This window comes from Lonchura striata, chromosome 6, assembly GCF_046129695.1.
Source record: "Lonchura striata isolate bLonStr1 chromosome 6, bLonStr1.mat, whole genome shotgun sequence".
In the NCBI taxonomy this organism is placed as follows: domain Eukaryota; kingdom Metazoa; phylum Chordata; class Aves; order Passeriformes; family Estrildidae; genus Lonchura; species Lonchura striata.
In genome coordinates, this window is record NC_134608.1 from 66,602,890 (window position 1) to 66,625,088 (window position 22,199).

At 53.8% G+C, this 22,199-nt stretch overlaps 2 protein-coding genes across 2 annotated transcripts in view; both read left to right on the forward strand.

The window, feature by feature from the left end:
- The window catches only part of LOC144246355 (uncharacterized), a 511,900-nt gene that overhangs the window by 71,386 nt on the left and 418,315 nt on the right, over positions 1–22,199 (forward strand). The gene's annotated exons all lie outside the window — the stretch shown is intronic.
- LOC144246418 (olfactory receptor 14J1-like) lies at positions 4,966–5,553 on the forward strand. Its single transcript, XM_077783813.1, has one exon. The coding sequence runs from the start codon at positions 4,966–4,968 to the stop codon at positions 5,551–5,553; it is 588 nt and encodes a 195-aa protein (XP_077639939.1).

A 22,199-nucleotide genomic window follows, 5' to 3' on the forward strand; every position in this document is an offset into this window, starting at 1 on the left:
CCAGGAACCATTGGGACACTGTGGGGCCCCATGGAAGTGAGGGAACGGGGACCAGGTCTGGCTGGCTTGGCCTGCCAGGGGCCATCTGACAGGTCTGGCTGATGTTGGAATGTCAAGAGCTGCTTTTCATCAGCTCCTGCAGCACTGGGGCTCTGTGCATTCCTTGCTATGGAATGCTTTTCAGATGTCCATAGCCAAAACTGACATTCTGCCTAAAACATGCCCTATATTCAAGGGCATGTCTCAGAATAAAATCTGGCAGCTCTGGCTGGCCTTGTCCTCTGGTTGTCACCTCCCATCTGCCCCAAAAGCACTGGCACTCTGTTCCTTCATTCCTATGGAAAAGAACTGGTCTTCATGTCCAGGGACCATGGCCAAAATTAGAATTGGCCACCAAGCCCGGCCGGGCTCACAGAACTATCTGCAGCCCTGGGCAGATATTGACTCTTCCAGAGCTGCCATTCTCCCTCTAGTGAGAGAAAAGGACACAGGGCAGGCACACAGAGGAGCAACATGGACACACCGAGGGCAGGGAAGAGGAAGTTGAGTCCCAGATGGGAGGGATGAGGAGATGCCTTGATCTTGGGGCTGTAATCCTCTGCTAAAGCTATGGAGAAGGATGTCATTGATACATCAGACTCTCTTTTTTCCCTATAAGGCATTGAAATTATGGAGAGATGATTTGTTCAGTAAAGGCCTCCATGCTAAAGTAAGCAAATGTTGAAGTAGATGTGATCCCATGAGAAGTTTCAACAGAGAATGAGAGAAGAGTGATGAGACCCTGTGCCCTCAGGGAGAGAAGAACTCTGTTCCCAGAAATGAAGATGATTTCAAAAATAGAAGAAGAAAATCTTTGCTCTTAAACAGCTCATCTTTAAGCTAATACCCCATAAGTTGACATGGCCGAAAACACAGCTGTGGGAATGGCTGTGAAAAAATGGCAGGGATTTCAGAATTACATTTTTCCAAGTGGCTGCTGTTCATGGAAATTGAGAGCCCCAAGAGAACGGTTTTCTTATGGAGGAGTCTCCACAGCAATAAAGAGAGACCCCTCTCCTAAAGTGAAGTGCAGAAAGACTATTCTAGGACTGGGAAACTGACTGAAAATTTTAGGGTTTTATCCATATATTGTCAATTAGAAAGAAAAAGTTGTATGGAGAGAGGAAGTGTTGTGAAAGTTTTGTTATGATTCTTATCACTCTTTCTTTTAGTTACTGTTGATAAACTTTTCTTTATACCCTTTTAAAGTTTTCAGCCCATTTGCTTTTCTCCTAATCCTATCTCACAGCAGGAAATGAGTAAGTATATTCTAGTGAGTGCACTGGTAATTAGCCAACACTGAACCCACCACACTAATTGAAGCATCGGCCAAGAAATCTCAGAATGATGAACCAAAACCAATACAGAAAATTTCCTGATGAACTGCCCCAGACAAGAGGGAAATCAAGACAGAGCCATGGTTTGTCAAAACTTGCTTGATCCTAATGAGCCCCATGGTGCATTTGTTACTGAGCCCTGGAACCTCAGAGCCTGGGAGGAGATTGCACAAAACTTTCCAGGAGTCAAATTCAGGAGGAAATACCCAAAGTGTTCCAAATCATTAATGGGACTCACTGAGGTCCATCCCCAGCACAGCTTCCTCATGGGCTCCTTGGAGGAGAGAACTGGAGGCCAGGATGGCACAAAAACCTCTCAGAGACTAAAAATGGCACAAAAAATTCCCAGCATGGAGAGGAAAATCCAAAGTACCTTACAAAAGTTGAGTATCTCAAAGTATTAATGAGCCCCACTGAGTGTCAGTACAAAGCTCTCAAGGGACTCGTTAAAGCAGATAATTGGGGCCATGATTCCACAAAGCTCTCAGAGTCTGTGTCAAAAGGCAAACACCAAATACCTTGAAAGTACTGAAGTTCTGGGATCATGAAGGAGCCCCCAGGGCCATTCCTGACCAAGGCTCCCCAGGGACTCCTTCCAGCAGATCCTTGACCCCACTGGGATGTGGGCATGGGGGGGATGCTGAGGGCAGGACCAGGGGCTGACAGTGCCCAGCCTGGCTGGGGCTGTGCCAGGAGGCCCCAGGGCCTCAGGACAAGGTGTCTCCTCACAGCCCTTGGTGGCACAGACCCTGCTGTGCCCCAGGGCACCAAGACTTGGCTTCTCTTTGTCCCCACCTGGCATCAGTGCCTCCAGTTCTCTGATCTGCCTGGGGCCTGGGGACACTTTCTCAGTCGTGTCTCTCGGTGGGACCCATTAAAAGTCCCAGAAACTTTGGAGCTGGATTGCCACTTGGAGTTTTGCAGAGGTTTCTGCAGCTCCCTCTCAGGGCCTGATGTTCAGGGCTGAGCACAAAGCCCCAGAGGGTCATTAAAGTCCTTGTGCTGTGTCTGTGCTGCTGAGCTGGGCCGGGCTCCTGGCACAGAGGGTGATCCTGGTAAGCAAGCAGAGCTTCAAAAGCACATTTCTCTTGCTGAGCAGCTCTTCTCCCAGCCCAGCAGGGCTGGGGCACTGCCTGCAGCCAGCCCAGGCACAGCACAGAGGCACAGAGAGCTTCAATCAGTCAGGGCTGGGAAGGGGCTGAGAAGTGCCTGGGGCAGAATCACTGCCAGCCCTTGGCACAGGAACCTCTGGCTGCAGGACAATGCAGCTGCAACTCCTGGAGAGATCTCCTAAAGCTGGAACATCCCAATGCCCACAGCCCCTGTGAGTGCATTCTCTGCTCATCTCCTGTGCAGAGCAGCCAGGGGTGCCCAGGGCTGTCCTGCAGAGCAGGGTCCTGCAGCCCAGGGCGCTGTGCTGGGCCAGGGACTCTGCTGCCTGCCAGGGACAGCTCTCAGCCGGCCCTGGAGCTGCTCCCAGCGCTGGCCAGGAGCTGTGGGGGGAAGGAGCCACCCTGAGCAGGGCAGGTGCTGCTGCTGAGAGGGGCTGGCTGGGGCAGGGCTGCTCCCAGCTCCAGACCAGCCTGGGCACAGCTCCGGAGGACACTTCCCAAAGAAGGTAAGCCTGGGTTTGCTGTAAAGGTCAGGAGCTTTCCTGAGAGTATTTTCTATTTCCTGCTTGGTGCAGGATGGGAATGTTGGAGTGGTGACATAAATATTTTTGCTTTTTATACTTTTTTCATATACTGTAGCTCTGTAAGTTACTATTTTATAATTATAAAACTATAATCCTTACTTAGCTCCATTAAACTCTTAATTAGCTTTATCAAACTACTATTATGTACTTATGTAACTGTAATCTTTGCTGACACTAGTATGTTTCCTACTTTTCTCTTAGATTTTAGTACAATAAATTGACTGTCTAAATACATTCCTGAAATACTGTATAGTCTTATTATGAGGAAGAGTGTCTACAAGAAGAATATTTTGGTATTTGACCACAATGTGAACAGTCATAACTAAAACTGGGGCAAAGAAGTCCTCGGACTTACTGCAATGTGTTGATCCAGGGGTGTGGAATTGGGGCAACTGAATCTCCTACTGGATGTTCCTGTTAAAGATCCTAATTAATTAACCTTAATGAAGTTTTGAAATCAGGGGCTGGGTGTTCCTCATCCTCACTGGGACACCTGGAAATTTCCAATAAAGGTATGGTTTTTACTTTACTGTTCTAACACTGTTGCAAGGGTTCTTTTTTTCTCTTTTGATTATAGGCAGCAGGGGGTTGAGAGAAGCAGAACAGAAATTGTAATCCCAGAATCACAGAACATTCTGAGTTGAAAGGGACACACAGGATCATCAAAGGAATGTTTGAACATTTACAGACACTCCAGAACTGTGACTTTGGGTGGTCAGTGTCTCTGCTGGGAGCCTCCCAAAGGGCCTTCAGCCACTCCTCAGCCCTGGGCAGCAGCAGCATCACCTCTGCAGGGCCCAGCAGGGCTCTCCTGAGCTGCCCTTGCCCAGCTGCACACAGAGCCTGCCCCAGCCAGGGTCCTGCACACAGGCAGGTTTCTGTAGGGCCGGGCCGAGGGCACACAGGGTGGGATGGGCTCTGTGAGCGCTGGCAGGGACAAGGCACCTCTCAGGAGGGGATGTCCAGGCCCAGGGAGATGCTCAGGGAAGCAGAGGGGGCTGAGCAGAGCAGTGCTGGGGCAACAAACCCAGCCAGCCCCTCACCTTCCCTCAGCCACGGGGAATCCTTTGCCTCTCACATCTCTCAGTGGCAAACTCTGAGTGCAGCAGGAATGCTGGGGATTTCTGACCTCAGAGAGCCAGCAATTGTGAGTGGGTAGGAACACAGTTCCTAAAACCATCTCCTTCCATCCTTTTGACCTGGGAGTGCAGATGGTACCGAGCCTTTCTGCAGTAGGAGTGATTCCCCTGACAAATCCTGAATATCCAGCCTTGTCCCTCTGCCACATGGCCACAAACCCAGGGCAGCAGGGCAGGGATGGCTCCTCATGAGCCCCACGCACTGCCCTGTCTGCTCCTGGCACACTCAGCCAGCACAACTGGAGCTCAGGCAGGGACCTCGGTGAAGGTTTTCCCAGAGCAAGAACAAAGGTGGGTGAGTCCCAGCAGGACAGTCTGAAGGGAATGGCCCAGGTTTGGCTCCAAGCAGCCTCTCCTGACTTGTCCCTGTCCTTTCTCCATGAACAGGTGCCCATGTGCAGCCACAGCAAATGTCCAACAGCAGCTCCATCAGCCACTTCCTCCTGCTGGCACTGGCAGACACGCGGCAGCTGCAGCTCCTGCACTTCTGCCTCTTCCTGGGCATCTCCCTGGCTGCCCTCCTGGGCAACAGCCTCATCATCAGCGCCGTAGCCTGCGGCCACCACCTGCACACGCCCATGTTCTTCTTCCTGCTCAACCTGGCCCTCAGCGACCTGGGCTCCATCTGCACCACTGTCCCCAAAGCCATGCACAATTCCCTCTGGGACACCAGAAACATCTCCTACTCAGGATGTGCTGCACAACTCTTTTTTTTGCCTTCTTCATAGGATCAGAGTTTTCCCTCCTGACCATCATGTGCTATGACCGCTACGTGTCCATCTGCAAACCCCTGCACTACGGGACCCTCCTGGGCAGCAGAGCTTGTGCCCACATGGCAGCAGCTGCCTGGGCCAGTGCCTTTCTCAATGCTCTGCGGCACACAGCCAATACATTTTCCCTGCCCCTGTGCCATGGCAATGCCCTGGGCCAGTTCTTCTGTGAAATCCCACAGATCCTCAAGCTCTCCTGTTCTAAATCCTACCTCAGGGAACTTGAGCTCATTTCTGTTAGTGCCTGTTTGGTATTTGGGTGTTTTGTGTTCATAGTTTTCTCCTATGTGCAGATCTTCAGGGCTGTGCTGAGGATCCCCTCTGAGCAGGGACGGCACAAAGCCTTTTCCACCTGCCTCCCTCACCTGGCCGTGGTCTCCCTGTTTGTCAGTACTATAATGTTTGCTCACCTGAAGCCCCATTCCATCTCCTCCCCATCCCTGGACCTGTCAGTGTCAGTTCTGTACTCAGTGGTGCCTCCAGCCCTGAACTCCCTCATCTACAGCCTGAGGAACCAGGAGCTCAAGGCTGCAGTGTGGACACTGATGACTGGATGCTTTCAGAAACATTAAAATGCTGGCCAATTTATAACAAATCACTTGTAATAAATGTCATCTTTGATACATCTTGTTGGTTTCATTTTGGAGGTTATTTTTCTTTGTTTTACTTTTTTAATCTTGCCCAAAACGAAAAGCCATTACTTTTGCCATTTCTCATTTTGTTTTTCTCCACCTTCCCTGTGACCACAGACTGTGTCAGTGATGGGCTGCACTCTTGGTGGCTTTAAAGGAACTCAAGGATGTCCCAGCACAGTTTTCTGCAGATACCCTTTTGTTGCCTTCTCTGGAGCTGCAGCAGCAGTGTCTGTGTGCAGAGCTGGGGCAGATCAGGGCTGGCACAGCAGCTGTGCCCAGGAGCAGCAGCACTTGGTGCTGCCAGTGCTGCTCCCGTGGCCCTGCCCCGCTGCCCTGGTGGCCCTGGTGTTGCTGCAGGGCCTGAGTGCTCTCGGGGCCGGGCACAGTCCTGGGGGTGGCAGTGCCGGGGCTGCAGCAGGGACAGGCCATGGGCACTGTTGGGGCAGCGCTGACGCCTCAGGCCAGGGCCTGGGGGCTCCAGGCTCCTTGCCCAGGCTCTCTCAGGAACACGGCCAGGCCAATGCTCAGTACAGAAAACCCCCGTGAGCAGCCCCAGGCTGGCCGTGGGGAGGCTGGGGGCAAACAGCATGGCTGGTGCTCTGCAAGGGCCCTGGGGGAGACGGGAAGGAGCAGCAGAGCAGGGGCTGATCCATCCCCAGTGTGCTGCACAGCCCAGGGCAGCGTCCCAGAGCGTCCTCATGGAGCTGCCAACAACATCCCCCTCTGCAGCCCTGGCCTCTACCCCAGCTCACAGAGGTGCCGCATCCTTGCAGGCACAGACACGGCAGCACTGGCTCAGCAGCCCCTGTTTGCATTGCACACAGCAGGCAGGAGCATCCCCATGCTGGTGCAGTGGGGACATGAACCTGAGGCAGCACAAATGCCATCAGCCCCTGGGGCCAGGAAGGGCTGGGGGACACCAGGGAAACCACTCAGCTTTGTCCTGGCCTCTGCAGTCAGCCAGAAAGTTTGTTCCCATCAGCTGGGAGTTTCCTGTCCCACTGCAGATGCTACTGCTCAGAGCCAGGGCTGCCTGGCAGCCACCCCCAAACTGCCCGGAGCATTTCCTTGGCTTCACCTTTGCTTTCTTTACTCTTCCTGCTACAAATTTTTTCCTGTTGTCCACCCCTGTTCCCTCCCCGGCAAACAGCCCATCCCTGTTTGCCCTTTCCTCTCTGGCCCCACTCCCCATTGCAGTTCCTGACTTGGCACCATGGGAACGTCCCTTGGGGAGCAGGATCATCCCACAAGTGCTGCAGGAATTGTCTGCAGGCTCCTGCAGTGCCTGATGCTGCTCCCTTGCCAGAGGCACCCCAGGCCAGGGGGGCACATCTGGGCTGCTGTGTCTGGCTGTGGGGCTCCCTGTTCTGGGCAGTGAGGAGGAGCTGCAGAGGCTCTGCAGGACTGACAGGATGGGCTTTGGGGCTGTGAGGAGAAGCTGAGGGACCTGGGCTGCTGGAGCTTCTGAGGAGGAGGCTCAGGGCTCCTCCTGCAACTGCTCCAAGGGTGGATTCAGAGAATCCCAGAGTCAGCAAGGCTGGAAAAGACCTTGGAGATCATCAAGTCCAACCTCTGCCCTGACACTGACTTGTCTTCCCTGAGCCTCCTCTTCTTCAGGATCAACAACCCCAGCTCACTCAACCACTCCTCACAAGACTTGTGTTCCAGACCCCTCCCCAGTTTTGTTGCCCTTCTCTGGACATACTCCATCCTCTCCATGTCCTTCTTAAATTGGGGGTCTCAGAACTGGACACAGCACTCAAGGCGCTGCCCAACCAGTGCCCAGCACAGAGGAAGAATCACTGCCCTGCTCCTGCTGGCCACACCATTCCTGATCCAGGCCAGGAGCCATTGGCCTTCTTGGCCACCTGGGCACTCTGCTGGCTCATGTCCCGCCTGCTGTCCATCAGTCCCTGCAGGTCCCTTTCTGCCTGGCTGCTGTCCAGCCACTCTGTCCCCAGCCTGTAGCGCTGCAGGGGTTGTTGTGGCCAAAGTGCAGGACCCGGCACTTGGACTTGTTAAACCTCACCTTGTTGGATTTGGGCCCTGGATCCAGCCTGTCCAGGGCCCTGTGCAGAGCCCTCCTACCCTCCAGCAGATCCACACTCACAGACAACTTGGTGTCACCACGGTTCCATGAGGCCCCAGATTGTCCCAATAGTCTCCATGATTCCATGAGGCCTCCCAGTGTCACAATGTCCCTTTGGTTCCATGGGACCCCTTGGTGTCACAAAGTCCCTTGGATCCTTGGGCCCTGCAGTGTCACAATGTCACCATGTCCCCCAAGGCCCTGCAGTGTCACAGTGGATCCTTGGTTCCATGAGGTCTGGCAGGGCAGCAATGCTCTCCTTAGTCCCACTGTGTCACAAAGGCCTCTTGGTCCCAAGGGACACTGTCAGTCTGTGGTGGTGGCGGGCACAACTTTCCCTGGGAGTGTTTTGTACTCACGGGCAGGAGCCACGGGAGCCCAGCACACACACACACACGCACACGCACACACACACACACACACACACGCGCGCACACACACACACACACACACGGAGCTGCTCGGCAGTGAGGACACGGGAGGGCCCTGGCATGGAGCTCCAGCGAGGGTTTATCAGGGTCTGGCAGTCCAGGGGTCTGGGGGTTAAAGACAAAGACAAAGGAGGGTTTAGGGTATAAATATGGGAAAAGAGGGGGTGGAGGAGAGCGTCAGGGATCTCAGGGCTCTAGGGTGGTACACAGGGAAAGGGACTAATAGGGAATGCCAGGGTGGATAGGCGGGGACATAAACCAATGGGAAAACAGGGAACGGAGAACTTGCTAGAACATGAACATATGAGGGTAAAAGGGCTGGGAAAGGCTGATGGGTCAATGGGGAGGACACAACTGGGACAAATTGACACAGTGCTGCAGAGTACCATGGGAGAAGTTTCTCTCCCCACCCGGAGCTGTGAGGAATGCCCGGAGCCTAAGGTGTATTTCTCCAGGGCATTGCTGTTGCCCTCTCCCCAGTAAGCCCACAGGCCTCCACAAACACACACTGGAGATGTCTGGAGCCGTTCATCATTTCTCTGTTCTCAGCACCAAGGCAATGGACTCTAGCACAGCACTGAGCTCATGCCTGTGGCAACCACCCCTGGCCATGGGGCTCCATGGAACTGCTTTCAGGAAACCCCCCAAGAGTTTGGGAGTGCCCCAAAACTGCCTCAGGAATGTGAGATACCCCAGCATCTCTTCATTAATGGAGCCTATTCAAAAACTCACTCAGTAACGGGTTCCCCCTATCTTAATCATCCCCAAACTTTGGCTGTCTATTCCAGACCCCACCCCACCTCCCCAGTGCCAACCCCAACTCACCCCACCCATTCTGGACATCAAGACCTCTTCCCAGGCTGTACTTCCCCCATTTCACACCTCCCAAACCCCATCCCACCCATCCCACCCCACCCAATGCCCATCCTGATTTGCATCCCACTTTGCCCAATCTCCTTCCAACCTAATCTCACCCTGAGATACAGTGGAAGCAAGTAATTTTGGGGTGGGATTCAGTAGTTTTTAGTGGCACTGAGTGGTTTTGAGCTGACAGATCTGTCCCTCTCACCTTTGGAGTGCCAAGAAATAAAGACAACTAAACCAAATACGCTCAACACCCCCATTTCCTCACAGATATCTCCTGGAATCGAAGATTCCCCAAAACACAAGTAAAATGTGAGGCTTCAGATGCCTTTGATGAATTTGTTGATTTTTACCACAGTTTTCTGTGTTTTGAATGGAGGAAGATAAAAGATAACTGGAGCAAAAATAAAAGTAACAGCAGCCAATTCCCTCTGTGTATCACAGGGAATGTGGCCACCAGGGCTCTGATCAGGGTGGGTCCTCTGATGGGGATGGAGCTGGAGCAGCACACGAAGCTCTTCCTGCAGGCGGGGTTCTCGCAGGGCTTCCTTTACTGGTGCCTCCGCTGGTGCTGGATAAAGAATGAGCGGTCTGAGAAGCTCTTCCCACACCAGGGTCACTCATAGGGCCTCTCCCTGGTGTGGATGCGCCGGTGGGTGACGAAGGCAGAGCTGCAGCTGAAGCCTTTCCCATGCTCCCCACACTGCAGGGCCCTGTGTGACCAAGGGACCACTGTGACACTGTGAGGTCTCTTGGAATCCTGGAGAGCACTGTGACATTGCTGGGACTCATGGAACCAAGGGGACTGTAGTGACACTGTGTGACTCCAGGGAATGTCGGGATCATTGTGACACTGAGAAGCCCCATCAAACCAAGGGTCCATTGTGACACTGTGGGGCTTCATGGAACCATGGAGACCATTATGACTCTTTGGGGTGTCATGGGACCAAGGGACCATTGTGACACAGTGAGACCCCAGGGAGCCAAAGGTCCATTGTGACATTGGAAGGCCTCATGGAGTCATGGAGACACCATTAAGAGACTTCACAGCCTCATGGAACCAAGGGGCCATTGTGAAACTGTGGGGCACTTTGGAACCAAGGAGACCATTGTGACACTGAGGGGACTCATGGGATCATGCAGACCATTGGGACACTATGAGGCCCCATGGAATAAGCAAAGCATTGTGACACTGTGATGTGGCTGCAACTCTCTGGCCACAGAGCTGCAGGCACAACATTCCCAGGCATCATCCTGGGGAAGGCTGTGAGAAGATCAGAGAAAAGAATGAGAAACAATTCTATCTTTACCTTGCTGCACCTGCTGTTGCGAACATTGGAATGTGTTATGGAGATTTGTTACCAAAAGGTGATGTCTTAAATGGCCAGTGGTGCTGTTGTTTGCATTCAAGGACCAATCTGGTCTGAGTGCATTGGACTGTCTGTAAGCACAATGAGTTTGTCTGAATAAGTATAGTATAGTATAGTATAGTATAGTATAGTATAGTATAATATAATAAAGCAATTGATCAGCCTTCTGGAATGATAAAGTCAATGCTAATTATCACCACGATGGGGATATTATGCTACAATACTGTGAGGCCTCACGGCACCAGTGAGACCATTGTGACTATGGGGGGTCCCCACAGAACCAAGGGGACCATTGTGACACTGTGGGGCCTCGTGAAACCAAGAGGCCTTTGTGGCACTGCAGGGCTGCAGGGAACCAAAGGTCCATTGTGACACTGCAGGGCCTCGTGTCATCAGTGTTCCATTGTGACCCTGTGGAGCCAAAGGAGATCATTGTGACATCGCAAAACCCCAGGGTCCAAAGGTCCATTGTGACATTGTGGCCTCATGGAACAGAAGAGTCACGTGTCATTATGGGGCCTGAGAAACCACGGTGACCACTGGGACACTGTGGGGCCCCAAGGAACCAAGGGAACACGGAACAGGTCTGGCTGGTTTGGCCTCCAGGGGCTGCCTGACAGCTTGGCACCTGGAGGGTCTCTTCTCATCTGCTATTGAAGCACTGGGGCTCGGGGTTTCCTTCCTATGGAAAAGAACTCTCCTTCTCCTCTAGGCACACATGGCCAGAATTGGGATTTCACCTCCATTTCCTTATATCCAGGGATTGTTCCCATGGACATATTGCCAGGACAAATCTGGCAGGAAGTTGTTTGGAAAGGGTCACTGCTTATCTGCCTCCAAAACACGGGGGAAGGCTCCACACTTTCCTTCCTTTGGGAAAGAACTGTCCTGCTTCTCCAGGTGCCATGGCCAAAATTGAGATTGTCTCCAAAGACTGCCCTTGGACAAAATCTGCCATTCCTGACAAGTCTGCCTGGCCTTGACCTAGTGAGGCTCTCACCTGCCTTCCAAACACTGGGGCTCTGTGCTTTCCTTCCTATGGAAAAGAACTGTCCTTCTCCTGCAGGTGCCAATGGCCATATTGGGATTTCACCTCCAATGTTGACTATTGTGACAGACTGGAGGAGATTACTGGCTGGAAATATTTCATGTGTGGGGGAGGAAGGGGCAGGTCCAGCCTTGCCCTGCCCTGGAACCCCAGCACTGCCCTGCCCTGGAACCCCAATCCCCCCAGAGCCTCTATCCCAGCCCAGCAGTGTCTGCCAGTCCCTGGCACAGCACAGGCAATGCTCCACAGCCACCTCTGGAGCTCCCAGCCCAGCTCCTGAGTGACCAAGTGACCCCAAGTCCCACCTGGGGGAAGGGCCCAGGAAGACCAAGGAGTATTTAAGGCTGACTGCAAGGCAAGCACACATCTTCACCCTACCTCCTCTTGGAATTTCCATCTGAACATTGCTGGAATCCAGGAGTTGGTAGCTGAGTGTGTGCTCCTCTGTATCTTATTGTTCTCTCTTTTTGTATCTATTTCTTCTATTTCTGTACTTATGCAAATATTGATTAACTTTAAATTGAACAGGCTTAAAGTTTGTGAGGTTGAATGGGCCAAGTCAATACTTTGAGAAGTTTTTTTTTGTTGATTGACTGCCATATTAAAATGTTTGCCAAAGTTTCTCTGATTTTTCTAGATTTCCCAGTAAAGGCTGTTTTGTTGTTTAGAGCTCCTGAGAAACTCTTGATAGTATTGCTCCAGTGCATCCAACTCAGAGGACACAAATTATTGTCATTCCTTTTAAATGTCTCCATGAGAGAGTTTTTTAGTGGGTGGGGGTCAGGGCTTGTGTGTCCTGCTTGGCACAGCCCAGGCAGGGCTTTCACAGCCCCATCCCACACTCCATTTCCCAGCTGGAGCCGCTGGTGCCTCTGAGTTCTGCTGCCCCAGCCCCAGGGACGCTCTCCTTGTCTGCCCATTCCCCCAGGGTCTCTGGGCAGGGATGGCCTCAGGGGGGGCTGCTGACATCCTCAGCAACTTGGTGGCTGCTGTTGAATTTTACTGCTCCAGAGGATTGTTCAGCCTTCAGCTCTTCAGTTCAGGAATTCAGTGCCCCAGGGCTCATTAACATTCAGAACACCTTAACAAGCCAAGCCTCTGGGAATAATTTGATTTAAGCTTTCAAATCCTTTGTGGTTGACTAGGTGAATTCCATTAGTTTAGTTGAAATAAATGAATTTTATTTACACAGGGAGTGAGAAAACATTTTTTAGGTCCTGTTTTGATTTTTTAGTGCAATCTCCAATTGAGACTGAATCCAACTACCTCCCCATGCAGTTGGAATAGATATGAAAATCAAGACCCTTTATGGCTGACAATCCATCAGACTCTGTCCCTACCCCCACCCCACCATTTCCCCCATCCAAGCCCTGGCACTCAGAGCAGCCTTGTGCAAATCTGAGCTTCCTCCAGCCCAGGCTGCACCTGCAGGTTTCAGCTCCTTGGCTCCCATTCCCACCTGCTTTCCTTGGAGAAAGAGCTGCCCCAGACACAGAGGGATGTTCATTTATTGCCAGCCAAAAAAGCCTGGGGAAAGCACAGCTCCATCAAATGCAAAAGTCATTCCTCTGCTGGATATTAAACCCACTGTGCACAGCAGACAGTCTCAGAGCAATGGAAAACACCTTCTGTGCCCAGCACAGATCCCAAGGTCCCCCCAAACCCTCCCTGCCCCGATTCTTCCTAGATTTGCTCTTTGCACACATGAGTCACAGGCTGAAGTCCGGAGCTGCCTCCATGGCCAGAGGGAGGAAGAGAGGGAAAGTGGATGAAGAGCTCTCCTGTGCAGAGCCAAGGTCCAAGTGCAGCCCCTGCAGTGAGAACCACAACTCATCAAAGAGGAGAGCTGGAAACACCTGAAGGAAGAGGGACAGGAAATAATAAACAGAATATTGGCGACACTAGTCAACAGGAAGATTAATATTTCTTCTCCTGCCACTTGCAGGGAATTCCTGTTTCTGGTGGGAAAACTTTGCCATTTCTTAAAAGTACTCAAATGACCCAGATAATAAAGATGTCCTTGAATATTATGAAACTAACAGGTATTAATACCTGCACCCTTTCCAGGCAGACATCAGCTGTGTGCCCATGAACAGGCAGTGCCACTTGTGCCCTGAGGTGCCGAGCTGGGATTGGATCTCTCCGAGAGGAGCTGAGGGAGAGCAGAGCACCTTGCAAGCTGCAGGTCCCTGCCAGCCCCGCAGGGCTCCTGTGCCATCAACATCTGCTCTGCTCCAGTCTGGAACAGGGCCCAGCACGGTGCCGGGACCATCAGAGAGCTGAGGTGTGAGCTGGAATTCCATGCCCTCCCCATGGCGCAGCAGCCCTGCATTTCCCTGCTCCAGCCTTGGTCTCCAGCACAGCCATGGAGGCTCTTTGGGCTCCTGAGTGTTCCTGCAGCCCCCAAGGGCAGCTGAGCTCTGCCTTGGGCACAGGCAGCCCTGGCCAGTGCAGGCCATGCTCAGCAAGTCCTTGTCTGTGCCCGGCCTTGCTGCCAGCCCCGGCAGCGGCTGCGTGGCCCCTCGGTGGCCCTGTGCTGGCCCAGCCATGGTGCCACAGTCCCTGTGCAGCCCAGCCCAGGACAGGAGCATTGCGGCTGGGAACGGCCCCTGTGCCGTGGGGCCCTGGGCAGCCTTGGGGCTCTGTGCCCCATGGCCTCCCTGCTGGGCAGCCTCTGCCAGCTCCTGCCGAGCCCGTGGCACCTGTGGGGCTGCACAGACAGCCCTGCCCGGGCTCTGCCGGCCTCGGGGCCAGCAGAGAGGCGGCCAGGGCTGGCCATGGCCGGGAACAGGCCCTGAGCCCCGCAGGAGGATGGAGCTGGGCCACAGCCAAACTCAGCCCAGGGCAGAGCTGGGCTCAGCAGCCAGGGCTGCCCAGGGCTGGCACAGACAGAGGCTGGCGCTGACAAATGTCCTGGGCCCCTCCCTGCTCTGTCCGTGCCCCAAGGGCACAGAGCAGCCTCCTCTCTTGGGCTCTTGCCTGTTTTCAATGCCTGCCCAGGCGCTGGCCCTGCCCCACAAGGCCTGGGCTGAGTCCTGCCCCTGCCCGCTCAGCCAGGCTGAGATGGACACTGATGGTTTCTGTGCCAGGCTCTCCCAGCCCAGCCCAGCTCCCTGCCAGCTCTGCCAGCTGCCCTGAGCTCTGGGCAGCACCAAGGGCCTCTCCCCAGCACAGCCCAGCCGGCTCTGGCCCCACAGCTCTGCTCAGCCCAGGCTGCTCTGGGCACTGCCCCACGGCCTCAGCCCCTGCCAAGGGCACAGCAGCAGCTGCAGCTCAGCCAGGACTCAGCCCCACTATGGGGGAAGGGGCTTGGCCAAGGCCAAAGGAGCTCCCTGGCTGCCCTGCTCCCCTCTGCCTGAGGTGCTGAGAGCTCTGCAGCCCCTCCTGCCATCCCATCTGCCCAGGCCAGCACAAGAGCCCCGGCCCTGGGGCCCTCCAGAGCTGCTCCTGTTCCAGGCCCAGGGCCCATCCCAGAGCTGGGGCAGCCACAAAGCTGTGCCCATTTCTGCTCATTGCTGCTCTGATGGGGATGCATCCTCAGCCATTTGGACTTTGATGATGAATTTTACTGCTCCAGAGGTCTCTTCCTTCTTTTGCCCTTCATTCAGGAATTCAGTGAGAAATGCTCATAAATATTTGTTCAAAATACCCAAACAAGAAAAACCTCTGGGAATAATTGGAGTTTTCAGTTATTCTGTGGTTAATTGAAAAGATTATGGAAATTTATTCAAAGTGAATATACTATATTGAAAACAATGCAGAGAGAATTGTTTTGTCCTGATAAGTTTTCTTTTCTTGTTTATTGATTGATATCAGCAATGTCCAATTAATACTGATCCCCAGAACCTTCTAATGCAGTCTAAAAATATATGAGAATCAAGACCCTTCATGGCTGATAATCAATAACACTTTGTGCCCACTCCCTCCCCAGCATGTCCCTCATCAAATCCCTGACAATCCTATGGATCAGGAATGTTGTGGCCATCAGGAGCAGGGCACTGATTCTTCCCCTGTGCCTCCCACTGGTTGGGCAGCACCTTGAGTGCTGTGTCCAGCTCTGGGCCCCCAATTTAGGAAGGACATGGAGGGTCTGGAATTTGTCCAAAGAAGGGCAACAAGGCTGATGAGGTGTCTGGAGTACAAGTCTTATGAGGAGTGGAGGTGGGGTTGTTGATCCTGATGACACTGCAGTGACTAAGGATCTTAGGGACTTTGTGACACCAAGGGGCCCCATGGAACCAAAGGGACATTGTGACACTGGGAGGCCTCATGGAATCATGGACACCATTGGGACACTCTGGGGCCTCATGGAACCATGGTGGCACCAAGTTGGCTGGGAGTGCTAATCTGCTGGAGGGTAGAAGGGCTCTGCACAGGGCCCTGGACAGGCTGGATCCCGGACCCAAATCCAACAAGGTGAGGTTTAACAAGTCCAAGTGCTGGGTCCTGCACTTTGGCCACAACAACCCCTGCAGTGCTACAGGCTGGGGACAGAGGGGCTGGACAGCAGCCAGGCAGAAAGGGACCTGCAGGGACTGATGGACAGCAGGCTGGACATGAGCCAGCAGTGTGCCCAGGTGGCCAAGAAGGCCAATGGCTCCTGGCCTGGGTCAGGAATGGTGTGGCCAGCAGGAGCAGGGCAGTGATTCTTCCCCTGTGCTGGGCACTGGTTAGGCAGCACCTCGAGTGCTGTGTCCAGTTCTGGGCCCCCAATTAAGGAAGGACATGAAGGGGCTGGAGCATGTCCAGAGAAGGGCAACAAGGTTGGTGAGGTGTCTGGAGCACAAGTGCTGTGAGGAGCGGCTGAGGGAGCTGGTGTTGTTGATATTGGAGAAGAGGAGGCTCAGGGAAGAAAAGGTGGTGTCAGGGCACACATTGGACTTGATGATATCCAGGGTCTTTTCCAACCTTGCTGGTTCTGTGATTCTCTGAAACCACCCTTGGAGCAGCTGCAGGAGGAGCCCTGGGCCTCCTCTTCAGAAGCTCCAGCAGCACAGGTCCCTCAGCTTCTCCTCACAGCCCCAAAGCCCATCCTGTCAGTCCTGCAGAGCCTCTGCAGCTCCTCCTCACTGCCCAGAACAGAGAGCCCCAGAGCCAGACACAGCAGCCCAGATGTGCCCCCTGGCCTGGGGTGCCTCTGGCAGGGGAGCAGCACCAGGCACTGCAGGAGCCTGCAGACAATTCCTGCAGCACTTGTGGGATGATCCTGCTCCCCAAGGGACGTTCCCATGGTGCCAAGTCAGGAACTGCAATGGGGAGTGGGGCCAGAGAGGAAAGGGCACACAGGGATGGGCTGTGTGCAGGGGAGGGAACAGGGGTGTGCAAGAGGAAGAAATCTGTGGCAGGAAGAGTAAAGAAAGCAAAGGTGAAGCCAAGGAAATGCTCCGGGCAGTTTGGGGGTGGCTGCCAGGCAGCCCTGGCTCTGAGCAGCAGCGTCTGCAGTGGGACAGGAAACTCCAGGCTGATGGGAACAAACTTTCTGGCTGACTGCAGAGGCCAGGACAAAGCTGAGTGGTTTCCCTGGCATCCCCCAGCCCTTCCTGGCCCCAGGGCCTGATGGCATTTGTGCTGCCTCAGGTTCATGTCCCCACTGCACCAGCATGGGGATGCTCCTGCCTGCTGTGTGCAATGCAAACAGGGGCTGCTGAGCCAGTGCTGCCGTGTCTGTGCCTGCAAGGATGCGGCACCTCTGTGAGCTGGGGGAGAGGCCAGGGCTGCAGAGGGGGGATGTTGTTGGCAGCACCATGAGGACGGTCTGGGACGCTGCCCTGGGCTGTGCAGCACACTGGGGATGGATCAGCCCCTGCTCTGCTGCTCCTTCCCATCTCCCCCAGGGCCCCTGCAGAGCATCAGCCGTGCTGTTTGCCCCCAGCCTGCCCACGGCCAGCCTGGGGCTGCTCACGGGGGTTTTCTGTGCTGAGCATTGGCCTGGCCGTGTTCTTGAGAGAGCCTGGGCAAGGAGCCTGGAGCCCCCAGGCCCTGGCCTGAGGCGTCAGCGCTGCCCCAGCAGTGCCCATGGCCTGTCCCTGCTGCAGCCCAGGCACTGCCACCCCCAGGACTGTGCCCGGCCCCGAGAGCACTCAGGCCCTGCAGCAACACCAGGGCCACCAGGGCAGCGGGGCAGGGCCACGGGAGCAGCACTGGCAGCACCAAGTGCTGCTGCTCCTGGGCACAGCTGCTGTGCCAGCACTGATCTGCCCCAGCTCTGCACACAGACATTGCTGCTGCAGCTCCAGAGAAGGCAACCAAAGGGCATCTCTGCAGAAAACTGTGCTGGGACATCCTTTAGTTCCTTTAAAGCCACCAAGAACACAGCACCTCATTGACATTGTGTCTGTGGGCACAGGGAACATGGAGGGAAACAAAATGAGAAATGGAATAAGGAATGACATTTATTGTGGACACTTCGCAAAAAGTTAAACAAAGAAAAAGAAGCTCCAAAATTGAATGAACAAGAAGTATCTAAGATGACTTTTATTACATGTGATTGGAGAAATTTTTCAGCAGTTTAATGTTCCTGAAAGCATCCAGTCATCAGTCTCCTCACTGCAGCCTTGAGCTCCTGGTTCCTCAGGCTGTAGATGAGGGGGTTCAGGGCTGGAGGCACCACCGAGTACAGAACTGACAGGGCCAGATCCACGGATGGGGAAGACATTGAGGGGGGCTTCAGGTAGGCACCTGTGCCAGTGCTGATGAACAGGGAGACCACGGCCAGGTGAGGGAGACAGGTGGAAAAGGCTTTGTGCTGTCCCTGCTCAGAGGGGATCCTCAGCACAGCCCTGAAAATCTGCACATAAGAGAAAACAATGAACACAAAACATCCGAGTCCTAAACTCACACTAACTGCAATGAGCCCAAGTTCCCTGAGATAGGATTTGGAGCAGGAGAGCTTGAGGATCTGTGGGATTTCACAGAAGAACTGGCCCAGGGCATTGCCATGGCACAAGGGCAGGGAAAATGTATTGGCTGTGTGCATGAGAGCATTGAGAAAGGCACTGGCCCAGGCAGCTGCTGCCATGTGGGCACAAGCTCTGCTGCCCAGGAGGGTCCCATAGTGCAGGGGTTTGCAGATGGACATGTAGCGGTCGTAGCACATGATGGTCAGAAGGCAAAACCCTCCTGAGATGAAGAAGGCAAAAAAAAATAGTTGGGCAGCACATCCTGTGTAGGAGATGTTCCTGGTGTCCCAGAGGGAATTGTGCATGGCTTTGGGGACAGTGGTGCAGATGGAGCCCAGGTCGCTGAGGGCCAGGTTGAGCAGGAAGAAGAACATGGGCGTGTGCAGGTGGTGGCCGCAGGCTACGGCGCTGATGATGAGGCCGTTGCCCAGGAGGGCAGCCAGGGAGATGCCCAGGAAGAGGCAGAAGTGCAGGAGCTGCAGCTGCCGCGTGTCTGCCAGTGCCAGCAGGAGGAAGTGGCTGATGGAGCTGCTGTTGGACATTTGCTGTGGCAAATGTTCATGGAGAAAGGACAGGGACAAGTCAGGAGAGGCTGCTCGGAGCCAAACCTGGGCCATTCCCTGCAGACTGTCCTGCTGGGACTCACCCAACCTTGTTACTGCTCTGGGAAAACCCTCACCCAGGTCCCTGCCTGAGCTCCAGTTGTGCTGGCTGAGTGTGCCAGGAGCAGACAGGGCAGTGCGTGGGGGCTCATGAGGAGCCATCCCTGCCCCGCTGCCCTGGGTTTGTGGCCATGTGGCAGAGGGACAAGGCTGGATATTCAGGATCTGTCAGGGGAATCACTCCTACTGCAGAAAACTTTGGTACCATCTGCACTCCCAGGTCTAAGGAATGGCAGGAGTTGGTTTAAGGATTTTTTTCCTACCCACCCACCATTCCTGGTTCTCTGAGGTCAGAAATCCCCAGAATTCCTGCTGCACTCAGAGTTTGCCACTGAGAGATGTGAGAGGCAAAGGATTTCCTGTGGCTCAGGGAAGGTGAGGGGCTGGATGGGTTTGTTCCCCCAGCACTGCTCTGTTCAGCCCCTTTCCTTCCCTGAGCATCTCCCTGGGCCTGGACATCCCCTCCTGAGAGGTGCCTTGTCCCTGCCAGCGCTCACAGAGCCCATCCCACCCTGTGTGCCCTCGGCCCGGCCCTACAGAAACCTGCCTGTGTGCAGGACCCTGGCTGGGGCAGGCTCTGTGTGCAGCTGGGCAAGGGCAGCTCAGGAGAGCCCTGCTGGGCCCTGCAGAGGTGATGCTGCTGCTGCCCAGGGCTGAGGAGTGGCTGAAGGCCCTTTGGGAGGCTCCCAGCAGAGACACTGACCACCCAAAGTCACAGTTCTGGAGTCTCTGTAAATGTTCAAACATTCCTTTGATGATCCTGTGTGTCCCTTTCAACTCAGAATGTTCTGTCATTCTGGGATTATAATTCCTGTTCTGCTTCTCTCAGCCCCCTGTTTTCTATAATCAAAAGAGAAAAAAAGCCCTTGCAACAGTGTTAGAACAGTAAAGTAAAAACCAGACCTTTATTGGAAGGTTCCAGGTCTCCCAGTGGGGATGAGGCACACCCAGCCCCTGATTTCAATAATTCATTAAGGTTGATTTATTAGAATTTTTAACAAGGACATTCGAAAGGATATTTACTTGTCCCAGTTACACACCCCTGGCTCAGCACATTGGAGGAGGTCCAAGGGCTTTTTTCCCCCAGTTTTTGTTATCACTGCTGGCATACAAATCCACAATGTTCTTCTTGTAGGTGCTCATCCTGTTGAAAAGACTATATAATATTCAAAAATGTATTTATACAGTCAGGTTATTTGTCTAAATTCTAAGAGAAACCATATGGAAATGTACTGAACTTAATTAAATATTATAGATCTAGAGGTATATAATAACAGTTTAATTGTGTTCAGTAAGAGTTTAACATAGTTAATCAAGAGTTTAATAGTAATAATAAAGGATTATAGTTTTCTAAGTTTATAAGTATAATCCTAGGCTTACCTTCTTTGGGAAGTGTCCTCCGGAGCTGTGCCCAGGCTGGTCTGGAGCTGGGAGCAGCCCTGCCCCAGCCAGCCCCTCTCAGCAGCAGCACCTGCCCTGCTCAGGGTGGCTCCTTCCCCCCACAGCTCCTGGCCAGCGCTGGGAGCAGCTCCAGGGCCGGCTGAGAGCTGTCCCTGGCAGGCAGCAGAGTCCCTGGCCCAGCACAGCGCCCTGGGCTGCAGGACCCTGCTCTGCAGGACAGCCCTGGGCACCCCTGGCTGCTCTGCACAGGAGATGAGCAGAGAATGCACTCACAGGGTCTGTGGGCATTGGCATGTTCCAGCTTTAGGAGATCTCTCCAGGAGCTGCAGCTGCACTGTCCTGCAGCCAGAGGTTCCTGTGCCAAGGGCTGGCAGTGATTCTGCCCCAGGCACTTCCCAGTCCCTTCCCAGCCCTGACTGATTGAAGCCCTCTGTGCCTCTGTGCTGTGCCCGCGCTGGCTGCAGGCAGTGCCCGAGCCCTGCTGGGCTGGGAGAAGAGCTGCTCAGCAAGAGAAATGTGCTTTTGAAGCTCTGCTTGCTTACCAGGATCACCCTCTGTGCCAGGAGCCCGGCCCAACTCAGCAGCACAGACACAGCACAAGGACTTTAATGACCCTCTGGGGCTTTGTGCTCAGGCCCTGAACATCAGGCCCTGAGAGGGAGCTGCAGAAACCTCTCCAGAACTCCAAGTCAGAATCCAACTCCAAAGTTTCTTGGACTTTTAATGGGTCCCACTGAGGGACACGACTGAGAAAGTGTCCCCAGGCCCCAGGCCGAGCAGAGAACTGGAGGCACTGATGGCAGGTGGGGACAAAGAGAAGCCAAGTCTTGGTGCCCTGGGGCACAGCAGGGTCTGTGCCACCAAGAGCTGTGAGGAGACACCTTGTCCTGAGGCCCTGGGGCCTCCTGGCACAGCCCCAGCCAGGCTGGGCACTGTCAGTCCCTGGTCCTGCCCTCAGCATCCCCCCCATGCCCACATCCCAGTGGCCTCAAGGATCTGCTGGAAGGAGTCCCTGGGGAGCCTTGGTCAGGAATTGCCCTGGGGGCTCCTTCGTGCTCCCAGGGAACTGCAGGTTTTGCAAAGGACTTTGGCTTTTGCTTTTGCCTTGGAGTCTCTGAGAGGTTTCTGCAATCATGGCCTCCAATATTTTGCTGTAATTAATCCCTGGAGAGGCTTTGTCAGGAACAACACTCAGTGGGGCCCATTAATACTTCAAGGTACTTCAGTTCTTTTAAGGTACTTGGTGTTTCCCTTTTGCTACAGACTCTGTGAGAAGTTTGTGCAATCATGGCCCCAATTATCTGCTTTAATGAGTCCCTTGAGAGCTTTTTACTGACACTCAGTGGGGCTCATGAATACTTTAAGATTCTTAACATTTGTGAGGTATTTTTGGATTTTCCTTTCCACACTGACAGTTCTTTGTGCCATTTTCAGTCTCTGAGAGGTTTTTGTGCCATCCTGGCCTCCAGTTCTCTCCTCCAATGACTCCATGAAGAGCGTTTGGTATAGATGGACCTTTGTGGTTCCCAATAATGCTTTAGACTCCAACCACTTTGGGGTTTTCCTCTGACTTGGACTCCTGGAAAGGTTTGTGCAATCTCTTCTCAGGCCCTGAGGTTACAGGGCTCAGCTCCAAATGCACCACAGGGCTCATTAGGATCAAGCAAGTCCTGGAAAACCATGGCTCTGCCTCAATTTCTCTCTGCTCTAGTGCAGTTCATCAGGAAGTTTCTGTAGTGGTTTTGGTTCACCATTTTGAGATTTCTCAGCCAATGCATCAATTAGTGTGGTGGGTTCAGTGTTGGCTAATTACCAGTGC